Source organism: Ixodes scapularis, unplaced genomic scaffold, assembly GCF_016920785.2.
Source record: "Ixodes scapularis isolate PalLabHiFi unplaced genomic scaffold, ASM1692078v2 PGA_scaffold3__209_contigs__length_174095766, whole genome shotgun sequence".
Classification (NCBI taxonomy): domain Eukaryota; kingdom Metazoa; phylum Arthropoda; class Arachnida; order Ixodida; family Ixodidae; genus Ixodes; species Ixodes scapularis.
The window spans coordinates 35,505,243-35,521,931 of record NW_024609868.1 but is presented as its reverse complement, the minus strand read 5'-3'; the positions used below and the strand labels follow the sequence as shown (position 1 = coordinate 35,521,931).

Sequence of the window (16,689 nt, the reverse complement as noted above, 5' to 3'; positions counted from 1 at the left end):
GATCGATAGCGAGCCCTAGGGTTTTGATGCTTTCCTATTGCTCGAGCGGCACCACATTAGCAAAAAATTGAAGTGAGCTTCCTACATTTGGGAGAAGAGCGTGTTGGTTCAAGTCATGGATGAGGGAAGAATAAGACAGTTAAAACTGGGACAACGCAACCACATCTTTGAAAGATGTGGTTGTGTTGTCCCAGTTTTAATTGTTTTAGTCTTTCTTCCATCCATAGCTCTCTACATTACGCGCGATACCCCGGCGGTTCGCGAATGTCATGTACAGCCGGGGACAAAAGTCTCCAGGACACGCGAGCTGCGACTGAAACGCATTGTTCTGCCATCTGCCGGCGGGTCGCCTGGTTTCGAGATCACAAAAAAGCGCATGCGCGTCCTACTGTGCGTGCCAGCATGTGCGCTTTCCCGCTCTTCTGCGGCGCGGCGCCTAGCTCGGAATCGGGCGCGGGTACCGCCTCAGAGATAGCGCTTACTGACATGGCACCTATAAAGCAAGAAGTCACGGCAGCTCAACTGAGCGATAAAATCAACTGGTTATAAAGCATGGTGCGCTGACACAGCGAAATGCGGCGCAATGCCCCAGGCGGTATCTCGTGTTTCGGAATGTGTAGCAGACGCTCGTAAGCCGCCAGCGCTATCTCCGAGGCGGTACCACACGCCCGATTCCGAGTTAGGCGCTGTGCCGCAGAAGAGCGGGAAAACACACATGTTTGCAGACAGAGTAGGACGCGCATGCGCTTTTGTGTGATCTCGAAACCAGGCGACCCGCCGGCAGATGGCAGAGCAATGCGCTTCAGCCGCAGCTCGCGTGTCCTGGAGACTTTTGTCCCCGACTGTACTTTGTTCTGTCGTGCGACGTAACGGACAAAAGTACAGTGGCGCCACGACCTGCGTCTGCATGAAAACTTGATAAAGTTGTAGAAATCTAACCACAAAGGCGCGTGCGGAGTGACTTTCACCGCTGCTTATCCGACACTCGTGCTCAATGAGTCATGCGTGAGCTTATCGCCGCATAAAGCCACATCTTCATATATCTTTTATCGGGACGCTCAACGCTCGAAACTGGAACGTCAGTACTGCAAAGATGTAACAGGCAAAACTGGATGACAGCGAGAGGACCTTCGTTTTCCGCGTGGTCACGACGAAGGTCACAATCACTCCCCGTCTACAGCAGACTACAAGCGCGAGTGCGCGGACTTAGTTGGCGTTTTCGCCATGGGTTCTAGAATCGTTAAACACAAAGTTGAGGCCGAAGTTTACGAAGCGCGCAGGTTGGACTCTCGCAACGATGACACTGCGCTCTTGTCGCCAAATTTCAATCAGTGCGCTCCGCGAACTTTCGGCTCCAACTTTGTGTTTGACGAGTCTGGAGTCCCAGGTGTTGTGCAGGGCGACGTGGAGTATTCGCGGCACATCGGTAGCTTTAGCCCCCTGTTGCAGTACAAAACTATTCGTCCAACCTGCGAGCTAAAAACATACTTTTCGCGTATAAGGCTCGTCAAAATATTAGGCGTTGGAGAAAACCAGCCACCTGCGTTAAGTCCTTCTTTCGAACTCATTTTGTTCACGTTCCCTCAATTGACAAGGACGCCAAAATACGTACTACCGATCTCGCCACTCCGCCGCCTCCTTTAGCGTGATGAAGTCCATCTGCTACGGTCTACGTCACCATGGCAACGAAACGTCTTCTTTATGGACGAACGCGCGAACGCAGCGTCTGAAATTAGAGTTCCTCGATATGCTCCCCGGAGCTATATACTGGAACTCTATCTGAAATCAACGGCAGGCGCCATCTACCGAGTGCCATCTGCTCAAACGAAAACGGCAACGCTTGTTTAAGTCGTATAGGTCGACACTGAAAGTGGTCACCTCGTGAACCCTTGGCGGCTCCGACGAGGCTTGGTGCACGCTCGAGCCTGAGATTATAAACAACTTTCACCGAGCGAAGCGAGGGGTGTCCGCACGTAGCGCGATCTTTTTGGAGGCCTAGCTTAGACCAAGCTATAGCATTGCCGCGTTGGTAGCAGACGGCATTCTGAAGATGGCGCGGCTGTAGCTGGCTTACTACGTTCGCGTATGCATCTATGGACATTTGGTGACCATAGAAGCAGTGGCGTCACGAGGGTCAGCGGCATTCGGGGCGGTAGCCCGCCGCGACACCCCCCTCCCCCGCTCTCGCGTGGCCCACCGCCACTCCCCCCCCCCCCTCCCCCCCCCCCCCCCCCCCCCAACCCCGCTTTCGCGTGGCCCGCCGCGACACCCCCCTCAGCGCTGCACCCGGGGCGGTCCACCCCCTCCCCCCATCCCCGCCCCCGCCCTTGTGACGCCACTGCATAGAAGACGTGACTTTATCATGTGGAAGGAGACGGTGGTGCGGCGAGGTCAGGGACGTACTTGGGCTCTTTCGCCGTGCTATTTTTATATATATATATATTTTTTTTTTTTTTTGCATTCGGGGCAGAGATAAAGGCACAAGTACCTGACGGAGCCTCTGCATCCCCCCCCCTCCCCCCCCTCCCCTTTCCCGTCACCGTTCAGCCGTGGCAGATAAGGTAAGAGTGACATATACAACAGCAAAGCAACAAAGCAGAGCTAATATACACACTCTGGAAGCCGCAATCACAGGATCGCACAAGCCAGGCAAAACGCACCATATAACAACGAAGCAATAAAGCAGAGTGAAGGTTAGATTATACACAGGCAATCAGCTGAAATAGTAAAAAACCACAAGCGTCACACATCACACTAATAACGTCATTAAATGTACATTCGGGTAGGTTTCTAGTATAGAACTTTGACCAAGAAAAATGAATGGTCTAAATTCGTACACGCAAAGATCACGAATAAGATAATTTGAGAAACCAGAAAAGAAAACTTCACTGAAAATGTAATAGCACCACCAGTCAAAAGCATTCTGCATTTACTTTTGAATTTATAGAAAGTTGTTAGTCTATGTTCATATCTGTATTGTTTAAAATTTTAATTATTTGAAAAGTTAAAGTTTGCCCGCCATAATTTGTTCTTATGTTGGGCATTTTTATCTTTGGATCTCGAAGCGTATATGCGCTCACGCTATTTGTTGGGGTGGTGTACAGTTCGTTCTTATGTATCCATTGTAACAGTTTAAAGTAGTAAACTTTCAATGGGCAGAACGTGAACAAAAATAGTTAAAAATAGGAACATAACACAGATGGCCGATTTTTTTTTTCAGCGTCTAATAGTTCGACGAACCTTATACGAGAAACATAATTTCAATCATCCGGCGGCTGTTTCTTTTTTTTTTTTTTTTTCTTTTTTCTCCTGGAACATGGGGCAAAAATATCAAACTGCCCTATTTCCAGCTCCCCAGAGCAGCTGCAAAGACGGCAACGCCACCCAGCGGAAAAGTTGTGAAGAAAAAAAGCGGCGAGCTACCGCCCTTTCAAGTGCACAGCGACGTCTGGAGGGGCCTCATGACGGAAATGGTTCGATACACACGGGGCAGGAGTTGCCAACGCTCTAATACCTTTGTTCACGATTTATGCTGCGTAGCGTCAATACCGACGATCGGTGCTTCGACACAGCGCTTCGACGGTGATTCCCACGGAAGGCGAACAAGTGTGGCGGAGCTTCGCTTTCCCACGCTTCACGTTTGCAGGCGCTGCATGCGCAACTAGAAAGCCTAGATTTAAGAGAGGGACAATCCCAAACCATAGAGAGCGTTTGCAATTCAATGGCGGCTGCCTCCTGGGCAGATTAGTCGCAAGTACGCATGCGTTGTGCGCGGCGAGGCGAGGTGGAGACGCTTACGGACAATCGACGCTTTCGACAACTCCTCGCAGCTAGCTCGTACTGCGAACTTGGCCCATAAACCACGTGTATCCGATTGAACAGTTGGAAACACTCTGAAATCTAGGCACGATGTATGCGCCAGCGCGCGGTCAAACGAAAGCGGCTTCGGCGGCACAGATGAGATCACGAACTCCAAGTGAAATGGCGTGTGCGCGTAACAGACAGCCTCAACGTCGGATGAGGCTAATGGGAAACGGTTTACTCCTTTCCCGTTGGGCTATTGTTTACGCTTCGAACGCGCGCACGACGCAGGTGCCGCCTGCTGTTGTGCCGCTGTCAGCGCTGCGATAGATCGGGAAGTTGCGCGAGCCCTTTGGCGCCGAGGAAACGATGCCTAGATCTGCTTTAGCAATACCACCTAGGTGAAGAGGCCTGCCCTGCATCCCCCCCTCCCCCCCCCCCCCCCCCCCCCCAAACGTCATCACTACTCAGGGGCGGATCTAGAACTCCGTTTTGGGGGCGGGAAAATTCCTGTGTACTGGGGGGTCCACCCATGTCAAATCGCCTTCCGGGAAGGGGGTGGGGTCAACCTTGTTTGGGGGGGGTGGGAGGGCCGCCCCCGTCGCCCCCTCCCCCCCCCCCCCCCCCCCTTGGATCCGCCCCTGTCATACTGGATCGACGCAGCGCCAAAGTTAACGGATGCTAACGGCTGTGTCCTTTATGACCAGCAGTAGGTTGTGCCAGCCTAGAAACCAAAAAGAAGCAAAGGTACGATTGCTCCTCTCGTCATTCTATAAGTGAATTTTCCTTCCCATAGGCCCTTTTGTAACTATCAACAAAAGACCTTTGAAAGATCGGGCAAAAAAACTATTTTTGATTGAACCCCTGATCTCATGCACAGCACCGAATTGCCAAAAGACAGTTCTGGCACCATATTACTCCTTTTCATTTATCCCTGACGGCTTCGTATCAATTATATTTCCATAGTGCCTTGAGTTTCACAATAGCTGAATATCTTTTCTTTTCCTCTAGAATGTAAATATTTCCATGCCTCAGCGAGTCATATACTCCCAGATATTGGTATTTTTCTACACGTCTATTTCAATGTCTCGGTTCCCTATTTTCGTCCTTGAACACCATTGCTCCAGACTTGCTATTACTAATTAAATTCAGGCCCAAGCTGTCCGCTTTGTCTCCGTATATTCAAGTTAGCTCCTTTCATGTACCGCGGTTATCCGCCATGAGTACCATGTCGTCTGCATACATTAGTCCTGGGATTAGTTCGATTTAGCCATGTGCGAATAGCAGATATTGAGTTCGAAGCAGTCAAGGCGAATAGTGGTTTTGGCCGAGTATTTTCCATTCGAAAATAAGATGGTTTATTTAAGCCTTTCACTACTGAACCATACTTAAACGAAAATCCAGCTGAACTCGTAAAGGTTGTTCTCAAGCTTACACCTAATCGAGAGGATTAATAAATAAAGACAAAATTCTTGCGATGTTTAAATATCTATTCTTCAGTCACGAATGATTAACAGAGATTTCAGAGTATTTATGCCTAACATGTATACACATGCGTATTATGCAGCTTAATTTTGAAAATTTTGATTTTTCAAAATGTACACGTTTGATAATCACACTCACAAAACTTCTGTTGCTATGTTTATACAGCCTTGATGCTAGTACGCTTCAACGGGTGTCTTGTCTCTTAGTTTGAACCACGAAGTAGTGATTACGCGAACGCGTGCCGGTACGAAACTTATCCAGATCGAAACGGGCAGGGGGTGGGGATGGCACCCTGGAGGTTCTCAACGCAAGCTTTCGCTTCACGCTCCGAGCAACATTCGCAGAGTACCCGTTTCTTTTGCAGCGAAGCTGTTTATGGCTAGGGTTCCGTATATTTTTCGTGTCCGTGACCAAAAACTCTACGCTCGAACCGCACCCACGTGCTGCACGTGCCGGCGTCTGCCGCAGTAACTCTTCTAAAGCAAAAGCCTCAAACAAATGGCATTTTGCACGCGCGTTCGTCAACGCTTTATTTTAGTTATTTAGGGGAAGGCATGCGCGTGCGGCGCGCGGAACACCCCATTCCCTGCATTCTCCTTGAAACTTGGGTTACCGTTCTCCATTTTCAACCTCACTTCTCTCGTCGTAATGGGAAGGCCGCGTACAGTCCTTACTCCCGAAGAGCAATGCGCCTACGAAGAGCAACGGCGGGAACGGCAACGAGAATGTCAGCGGCGGCGGCGGGCGGCACGTGTGTGTGCGAACCTTTCGTCACGATGACCACCGATCGAGACAACAAATGTGTTCGTACCTTTGTTCAGAGTTCTGTGTCAGGTCTGTGTCGTGTGTTAAACTGCTTCGCTGGTTATCCCCCTTCACAGAGTGACCATCCCGCTCTGAAAGTGTGCTTTCCTTCTGCTGAGGACGAGGCTGCAATAATTGTATTTTCCCAGGCGTCGATAGCGGCGTTTTAGCCCCGTTGAGTGCGCTTCTCATCGAGCACCGGTGCTCGGTGAGAAGCACACTCAACGGGGCTGTAACGCCACGATCACCAGTTCGAAAAATACGAGTATCGCAGCTCACCTCGAAGCGAATATCGAATCGCGTATTATTTGAAATTACTAATCTAAAATTCGAATATTCGCGCAACCTTGCTAGTGCTACATTTCTCAAGCTGCTGGGTTTCCGGATGATTCTGGCGAAAGCTCCCAACACCCCCGGCCCCAACACCACCTTTCCCCCTCCCTTCAATCACACCACTGATGAACGCAGCAGACTGCGCTCATCAATCTCGTTTCGTATCGGCCCTTGCTCTCAGCCAATCAGGGGCCGCCTCCTAGGCAAAGTGCCAGCCTACGGATACCCAGGTGGCGGGTTCGAATCCCTAGAGAGCCTCAAGTAAGAGTGTGTTCAACTGCTCGCCCGGGGTTACGTGTTTATTAACGCCACTAAATTGAAAAAAAAAAAAAAAAAAAAAAAAAAAAAAAAAAAAAAAAAATTTGCTGCGCGTCTATGGGGCTACGGGTGGTTTTTCAACGTAATTCCAGTAATAAAGAGGCCTGGAAATGCTTGGATATTTCACGCGAAGAATAAAATAACACTTTTCTTTAGACACCATTTTTGTTCCGATAGGATAAGCATTTGTTAAACGCGAAAAGGGGTACAATATGCCCTCTCTAACGCCGCCATTGAGTTTCAAACGCTCTTACTTAAGGTTCTCCACGAATCCCAGCGTAGGTGCCCGCAGTCTAACGGAGGCTATGCGGAGAACAAGTCGTCTGCTTCTTGCGCAGGGGTTGCGGTGACGTCAGGACGACGCCGAGTTCTCATTGGCTTTGATTGGAAGTGTAGTGGGTAGACCTCAATGCGAGACGCCATTGAGGTCTAGCCACTATATATATATATTGAATCAACCAATAAGAGCTCGGCATTCTGACATCATCGTAACCCCGTATGCAAGAAAGCAGACGAACTTGCGCTCCACGTTGCAGAGAAGACGCCGTGTAAGCGAGATTCCGGCTGCACGTCCAAAGATCACCAGTGCGTCGAAATTGATCATTGGTCCTCCACTGGGGCGTGCCCATATTAATGGAACACGTAAAAAAAAAAAAAAAAAAAAAAAAAAAAAAACACCTCCAATTTGACTTTTTTAGCCAACAACGGTTCATTGAACGAAGTATGCATACGGTACCATTTTAATCCAGTGACCACGTTTATCGTTGGGCTATCACCCCATAAAAATATTAATATTTTTACGTCTTATGGTCTTGTCACACCAGAGCGACAGACAAAACAGAGCTCACAAAAACGCCAAAATGTCCAATCGTTATTTTTTATTTCGCCTTAAAAAAGAAAAAAAAAAAAAGACAGTCGGTATTGCTTTTGCGTACAACGCGAACACTTTTTTAATTTCTTTTTTATAATAATTATGATTTATTGACGGGAGCTCAGTATTCCTTACGGGTTACGCACTGTAAAAATTCAGCCGAAATGAAGCATCCGACCGAAAATTAGATGCTATCCATACAGTGGATTAAGTCGAATTGGAGCGTTCGGCCGAATTCCGGCTCTCAGCCGACTGGAAACCTCAGCCGAATCGAGGTGAAACGTAAAGCAACAGGATATGCCACTATCTCAGCAGAAAATATATAACATATTCGTGGGAGAGCGAACACATGTCCGATAAGGCGCTGGGCTCCACGAGCATTCCTCCGACTCTTGATAAAAACCACTGTCGCAGACAAGTCTTCGACACGACGTCGAAAGATTTTTCGGTTGGTAGCGCGTCATCCGCGTTTGTCAACATAATCCTATCGCTACATGGGCGTAGAATAATTACGAAGTTCCGTAAAAAGAAAAAAAAAATGTCGATTTTTAGAACAGGCATATTGCCCCTAGAAGCTCGCGCTGCAACTTGGAAGCATGTTCTTCAGAGCGCGTTAGGGGCGTTAACGCGCCCACGGTAGCCTGCGTAAACTGCCTACACAGTATAAACACGTCATTGCGCGATCATCGTAACCTGACACGTGCTCGTTGAGCGCAGGAAATGCTAAACAAACAGCGACAAAAATATCGGGTGTTTGCAAAAAAAAAAAAAAAAGGAGTGTTTTTCTTACCGCCAAAGTTAACTATGCACGTCGCCGACCGCTCAGCCACTGCCCAGATGTAGCAGTAGCTGTCATCGACGTCTCAGCGCTCGCCGTCATCTGATTCAAACGTTACGAGTGATTTTCGGAAATTTTCGTCGGGGAAATGGGTCCCGTTCTCCTGTGCCGAATCTTTGGCATACGATCCCAACCGCTGCCGCTACATTTAGGCGGAGAACGGACGATCGGCGATGCAGTTAAAAGCATTTTCGCAGTGAGAAAGACACGGTTCTATAAAATGCCCAGGTTCAAGTATGGCGGGAAGCGACCGTCGCTACCTTTTTGGGAGGATATTAAACCCCCATCTCCCTCGGAAGCGCACGCTATCCCGAAAGCCCGAGCCCGGCCCGACAGTTGGGTCGGGCTCGGGCTAATTATATGAGAGCACTGTTCAGGTTCGGGTCGTGTTCGGGTCGATTTATCCCGAACTGCGACGGGCTCGGGTCGGGCCTAGTTGGAGGCATCGGGACCCGAGGGACGGCCCGACTTTGCCAAATATTTCGGAATTGGGGTAAATATTTATTTTATATTCGAAAACCAAAGGAAGGTGCGGAAAGTTTGTTCTAACACAAAAAGCGCCAGCCTGGATATCGTGCCGCGGGTCATTACGTCCGCTAAACTATGACTGCCCTCTAGGTCAGTTGTTCTCAAATGGAAGGCCGCGGCCCCTGAGAAGGCGTTTCTAGGATCCAGGAAGCCTGGCTCATCAGTGAACCTAACAATACGCTTGATTTTTTCTCGTGTTGGGAACAAGAAAATTACCTTTTTTTGCTGCTGTTTTTTTTCGTAAACGTGAATAAAAGAAGTGTAGTTTGCACGAGCGCTTAACTATGTAATATTCCTTTATTCCTTCACAAACATATATAATTAGCCCAGACCTTTCCCTCTTCACACACCGCGGATCCATCACTTCCGCCGATTAACAATAGGTCCCTAAAACATCAATGGCCGAGAACCAGGACACAGTTATCAACATCAATGACTCCGCTCCACCAGACGTCGCGTATGTGTCGAAAGAAGCCGGTGCGCACACTTTCTCGCAGAACGCGCAGGAGTCAAGCTCTGCGATCTGCAGAAGGGTCATAGCAAATGACGAAGCTCAGGATGGGGTTGGACCTGAAAATGCAACGTGCGGGTTGCGCTGATAAAAATGAGCGTGACGTTTATTGCTATTTTCTTTTATGAGCACGTCGCATATTTCGAGTGAAATCCTATTCCGCGTTTCATCCTACACATCGCCGGGTTGGTCCAGGAGGTGTTGGTTGGTCGCAGAGGGTTTGCAGCCCGCTGCGATGGGTCAGCACCAAGCCCGACGTGATCGCGAACGCTCGGGAGAGTCGCAAAAAGACCGTGGTCACATCACTATGATGCAGATAGCCACAATCTTGATAGCACATGGAACCAGGGATGGGCAGTATTTCAAATACAAGTATTTCAAATACTTTGTGCATTTTGCATTTGTATTTAATTACAAATTGAGTATTGTATTTGACGTGTGTATTTAAATACTAAAACGTAGGTATTTGTAGGGATCGCTTGAGAATTTTGTCGTTTCCTGGAAACTGAGTGAATCGACCTTCAACCGTTCGGATGCATGGGGGCACCCCGACGGCTCGCCCCGAGCATAGGGGGATAAGCGGCTTGAGCCCTTTTTAATCTTTGGCCCGGGAAGGAGACAGACATTCTTGCCTGTCGCCGCGAGGTAGTGGCATCCTCCCCGGCTTTGTCGTCACGGCGCGTTCCCAGTGACGGCTTGTCCAGTCGGGAGACTGCTACAATGAGGTTTTAGCGATGAGGGGCGCCGGTCTGGGTCCACTTGGACTCTATTACGCTTTACTCGCTAGGTTCGAAGGTCACGGCGCCAATTTGTTTTGACGCAGCGAAGTGGGGGGTGTTTTCCCCGTAAAGCGGTAAAGTATCGCCCCGATTGAAGAGTTCCCCTAAGGGTTTGGCATTGTTTCTCTTCTTAGAAAAGGGAAATAACGAGTTCGGTGGCCTTTCTGTGATTGGTGGAGGACCCGCTGGCACTGGGGCCAATAGAATTGTATAATCGTCCTGATTGGACAGGCCCTGTGTCAGCGGGGAGTTTTCTCGTCCGCGCTGGCGAGGAAACGTTGAGTTTGAACAAGCCCGTGCGCGGAGCAAGTTATCTCCCGCGGTCCGCCGGTCCGCGTAGCTTTGTCGCGAGCGACGAGCAGTTTCTTTGAGCCCAACCGTGCGCGGTGGGCACTTTGCGCCGAGGCGCGTTTTTTTGGTATTTCTACTGCCGTGAGCGGACAGTAGAGTTCTGACACCAAGTTTGCTGTTGACGTTTTAATACATTTATTTTTATCAACCGTTGCTCCCGACCTTGAGCGTCTATCCTCGAGGCTCCGCCACCACCAACGAGCAAGAAGCGACCATCCTTCGCGGCTGTCCACGATCGCCCGGCCCTGACCTACGACTTCTAGGAAGGACCGGGACAAAACAACCTAGTGACCCTCAGGGAGGGACACATTCTTTACTGTATTTCAAATACAATTGTAATTAAATACAATTTTGTGGGCGAAAATACATCCCTCAAATTTATTGTCTCTGTCCAGAGCAGGAAGAAAACTACGTTCTGCACCGAATGTAGTGTCTCTCAATCAAGCACAAGTGTTTAGTAACTTTGTGATTACGGTGCTAGTCCAGGGCAAGAATAGTGACGAAATCAATGTTCACAGGCAGCCTGGCTAAATAAGTGCTTGTAACAACTTGCGATGCTTTCCAGCCTGATTTCCATCCATATTTTTGCCTGGAACATTCTAAATTCGCGGGTCGTCCAGATTTTCGTAACTGGTGCGAGTTGCAACAATAAAAAATTCTCTAGCTAGTGCTGCGCGTCTTGGTCGTCTCGGTTCTTTGTTTGTCTATACCAAAATGTAATCGACAAAAAAAGCTGCTTGAAGCTCTGTACTTTTTTCATCTATTACGTCCAAGCTGATTACATTTTTTTTTAATTATATTTCTATTACGTTACTAGAGCCTCGCACACTAACTTCCGAGTGTGCGATGCGAAATTAAAATGAGATAACCAGAAAGCCATTGCAGGTGCCCTGAAGTCGCTGCCGCAAATTTTGAGGAATGTATATGGAAAAGTATTTGGAGGAGACCAAATACATTTGGTTGTATTTGTATCTTGTATTTAAATGCTTTTTCGGAAATGTAGTTAGATTTGTAATTAAATACATTTTTGACGAAGTATTTTGTATTTGTATTTCGATACATATTATCATGTATTTTGCCCATCCCTGCATGGAACCATATCGGCGAGTTGTTCAGCCCCACGCGGCCCGTGGGCTGAACAACTAAAAGCTTAACCTGATTATTCACTACCAATTAATCGATCACTTATTAAATTAATCAATTGTTAAACATCATATTTCAATGGCGAAACCAACAGAATCACTTGAAACACGTATTATCGTTCTAGAAAAAAACCGAGTAAATAAAATGGCTGTGCAGACCTTTGAAACAAATGTTTAACTTTCTAGATGAACGGTGTCATGTAAAACAAAGGTAGAACTAATAGAAAACAGTCTAACTCGGGCCGGGTTCGAGTTAGAGTTATGTCGAAGAAAGCAGTCGGGTTCGGGTCGGGTTCGGGCCGGGTTCGGGCCAAACTTGCTTTTGGTCGGGTCGGGCTCACGCTTACGTTTAGAAAGCCCACTCGGGCTCGGGCCGGGTTCGGGTCAAAGCTTTATCGGGCCGGGTCTGGTCGGGCCCCAAATTCCGGCCCGATCTGATCTCTAGGACGCTCGAGTCCTCAAAAGAATGCAATTACATTCTATAGAACGGGCACAGATGACATTCGAGATTCTTCCTGCTCGGCAGACTTGGAGTGTAATTTCGCCACCACAAAGCGAAAAATATGTTTGCGGCGCTTCGCAAGGTCGCTACCCCGCAAGTGCTTTGTATCAAAAATTCCCCAGAGCGCCGATTTCTGCGATATCAGTGGGCGAATGCCTGTTTCCAAAAAAAAGATACGGGGAGAAAAGCTCGTTCCCATTGTTTTATGACATATTTTCACTTGCCAGATCGGGCGTCAGCACTCGATACGCACCTGCGCCCAAGCCCGCGCAGATATCCGATCCTTCCCTTGATTTTAAACATCATTCATATCATTCCTGTGGCTTTCTCTAACCATGTTCAACCTTTCCAAATCCTTTGTACCACTGTCCTCACCGAATCCCAGGGCTCCGAGCAAGTCGGCCCCTGCATTCCATGACATGTTCCCGTGTTTCTATTCCCTGGGCCCATTCTTTGGTATTTAACTCTGCACATCGATCACGCATCTCAAGTCAGTCAGCAAACGTTTTATTATACACGTTTGCAAGTCCGGTCTCAGGGCGCCGCCATCTTCCTCAGTGGGGTGCGCTCTCGGGAGAGGCCATAATCCGATTACGACGCCTTAGCAAGGCTTCGTAATCGGATTATGACTGGTCCAAGCGCACCCCAGACAGGCAAGATGGCAGCTCCCTAAAGTATGTTGCAGGTTAAGAAGGTTGGGCGAGGGAAAGGAATGTGGGAGAGGAGGAAGCGGACTCAACGCTGGCGAGGGGGGCTTCCCCCTCCCCTCGCCAACGTTGCGTCCATTTTCTGCTCACCTTCATTTTCCTCGCCCTAGCTTCACGAGTTGTCACCGACTATAGCCAGCTAGCGCCATCTATGAATCGCGGTGTCAAGTAACCAGTTATATCTGTTGCCAACTGAGCATCGTTGTTTTTATCAAAATATTCAAGAGAATTGCTCTAACTTTTAATTGGTAAAATATTGAGCAGATACTTTCGCACCCTGCCTTAAACACTGATGACACCTTCCGGTGAGATCTGAGTGTTCTGCAATGCATGGTTCATTATTGCATTGCCAAAAACAATTCCCAAATGTTTGCTCCAGATGACCCAGAACATTAAAATTTTTTTTATTCAAGCCCCTGCAGATCATTTTTAACACAATCTCTAATGCGATGCTGTAGTATTTTAAAAGACTAGCAAGCAATAAATAGAAAGACAATGTTTTTTTATTGCTGCAACTTTGAAAAGTGTTGGACATTGGCTCCATTGGCTTTGCAGAAACTGAATGAATTTATTGTGTACTATTTACAAGAGGTCCTTCATTCGCACTGTCCTTCGCACCGCATTGCTGAAACCCTCTTTGAACTGGTAATAAATCTGTCCGGAGCCAAGGCCACCGCTGCATCTGTCAGCACCTGACGAAGACCCTGAAAATTTGGGAGGGTGCACACTAGTCTGGATGCATACTAAACATGCAAAAAACAGCACAGATAGCGACAGCTTCAAAAATTTTTGGTGCACTGTACAACAGACTACATTTGAGAGATCCAGATAGGACTGGATCATGCATGAATGCAAAACAAAGAAGAGGACATTGCTGAAACTACAATTCTTTGGTGATTTGATGGTATCCTGTAAGAGTTGCCGACTTACTTTTATTGGCTTACAGTGCCAAAAGCCAATAAAACATGCCCGATGAGGATAGTGCCAGTGGTAACAGCCCCAACAATAAAAATTACAAACGACCATACAAAGTGTGCTGCGATTTACGGCGGAAGCTGCTGTGTTGTGGAAAGGCGTGTTGAAAAAGATTTATGGCCATGGATGAAGAAAGAATAAAACAATTAAAACAGGGACAACACAACCACAGCTTGAAGCGATCCAGGCACCATAGCCAAACCAAGTCACTCCATTTGCAGCCAGCATTGCATTCAAAATGGCCAGTTCTCGATGGTGTTTTCTGCTGATCGTTCGCGACGATTTTGTCCGAATAATCAAACTTTCGGACTTCAAGCTGTGGTTGTGTTGTCCCTGTTTTAATTGTTTTATTCCTTCTTCATCCATGAGCCAAACCAACACGCTCTTCTCCCAAGCAAGCGAAAAAGATTTGCCTTCAGCCAGTGTGCTCTACAATGTATGCAATGGGTTCTTTGCTTTCAGTGGAATTGATGTAGGAGACACGAGCAAGGAGATGTGTGCTTTGGTGAAACAATTGTGTGGGATGTTGCACGTGTTGAAGAGAGACACAGAGATGCGTTTTTTTCATTGGCTGAAACGCTCTTTCAGAATGAGAGCCCCCGTGACCGCTTTTGCAGTGGAAGAAGTGAAAGTATGTACACAAGCTGTTCTTTAGAGGAGCGGAGAGCACACGAGAACAGAACATGGGAGGTGGCAGTGAGGAGGCGAGGGAGCGTGTCCGTACAGCGCGACCACATGGGTATTTTGCAACGGTGGCTGCCGGAGGGATGGAAAGAGCGTCGCCGGAGGGTACGTGGATGTGGCAACAATGATTGGGGGAGGACGGCGCTCTCCCTGATATCACATGGGCTTTTCGGAGCAGCTGTTTACACGGGGAAGGGGAGGGGGGGGGGAAAGCGAGAGAGAGCCTTGCCACAGTTGGCACGAATGTGTAAGGAACAACGGGGAGAGGGAGAACAGTGCCTATGCTGTAGGGTTTGGTTCTGTGTTCGTATATCAGCATCTTTTGCAGAAAAGGGGCACTAATAGCTACCGCTGTAGAAGTGCAAAAAAATTCCAGCGATGGTATAGCCAGAAATATTTTTCTAGAGGGGGGGAGGGGGGGTGCTGCCACATACGCCACTGCCTTCACAACTGTGTTTGACGACAGTCGAAATGTGAAGATGAACAAAAAGGGTAGCTCGGGCGAAATTCTGTAGAATGCTCAAATGTGAGCCTGCAGCCTTGGGAAGTGCCTTGATCCCATGTACAGTCGCCGACCGATTATTCGGACTTCGCAGGGACCGAAAAAACGTCAAAATAATAGAGCAGTTCGAAAAGTCAGCAGATTGAAAAACTTGCCTTTATTACTTCCAAGGGGGCTTAAAAAAGCCATAAATAGTGCCTTGTTTGAGGTTACGCATCCGTTTGCATTCGGCAACTTTCTGTTAGCTTGAGAATCACTGCCTTCTTTTCTAGCGTTATGGTCGCATACTTTCTGCGCCTCTCAACGACACATCGCGGTGGCAGAACAACAGATGGGGCCATGACGTCCAAGCCAGCGCTGTCCGAATGAGATAAGCGCAAATCCACGAGCGCAAAATGGCGACTGGCGACGCAAAGGAACGAAAAAACAAAGCAAAATGATAATAATGATGATGATGGGCAACTAAATGGAAAAAAAGGGGCTAGCATAGCGCCACCTAGTGGTAGGACTCAGGAGTACTCAAGTAGCGCTGCCAAGCTATGGTGCCTGGAACTCATCTCCGACTGGTGCATTTACCGCGTCCAAAAAGTGGTCCCTCGATTTCCGCCTGATGACGTCCTAGAAGTGTCATGCTGTCGCCGGTGGCGATCCTGGCGGCGTCCCAACAGCTGTGGTGGATGTAGCAGACGCCCGTTTTGCTGCACGTCGCTTTCCATTCTGACAGTCCACGGAAGCTACAGCAGCCGGAAGATGGGACGCCTGGAATGCCGTGACGACAGCGACACTCACGTTCGCTCATGCTTTTCGCCAGCATTTCTAAGGCCAACCGTCAGGATCGCGACAGGCAACGGCACGACACTCCGGCTTCTGTGACGTCATTTGTTGCCACTTGGGGACCACTTTTGATGTATGGGAGGGATAGGACGCTAAACACACCAGCCGGAGACGCGATCCACGCACCATAGCCAAACCAAGTCACTCCATTTGCAGCCAGCATTGCATTCAAAATGGCCGGTTCTCGATGGTGTTTTCTGCTGATCGCTCGCGACAATTTTGTCCAAATAATCAAACTTTCGGACTTCAAGCTGTCCGAAAGATTGGTCATGAATATGCACTATTTCTATGGGGTAAGTCACGGTTCCGCCTTTAGGTTCGAAATATCGAACAAGTTCGAATGATCAGAGTCCGAAAAAACGGTCCGCGGCTGTATACTCAGAGCGAAAGAATATGCTGGGTCACGCTTTTTGTTAGCAGATAAGGTTCTACAACAATCGCTTGACTGTCAGGGGATTGTTGAAGAAACACTTGAGGAGTGATGAAAGAAATCAGGGCAAATATTTTGGTATCCCTTGGTATTTTTTGCCCTTTAAAGCATTTTTTTAACAAAAACAATAACATTCATTTAAAACTTTCTTTAAGAAATGCCAACCAGCTTCCTGACCTTTCTCACAATCTTAAGACATATTGATTAGAGGAAGTTTAAGATCACGTTCCGTATGCTCTTAAAGGGGTACTCCGGCGATTTCTTCATGGTCCCCGCTTTGCTTGAAATTTTGCT

General features: G+C 48.1%; 1 protein-coding gene across 1 annotated transcript in view; it reads right to left on the bottom strand.

Moving 5' to 3' along the window:
• Nucleotides 1-13,513: 13,513 nt before the first annotated feature.
• The window catches only part of LOC8043331 (chromosome transmission fidelity protein 18 homolog), a 30,008-nt gene continuing 26,832 nt past the window's right edge, over nt 13,514-16,689 (bottom strand). The window contains exon 22 of the mRNA XM_029974983.3: nt 13,514-13,674. Within this exon, the coding sequence (XP_029830843.2) occupies nt 13,553-13,674 (122 nt within the window). The 3' untranslated portion in view covers nt 13,514-13,552. The remainder of the gene's footprint in view (nt 13,675-16,689) is intronic.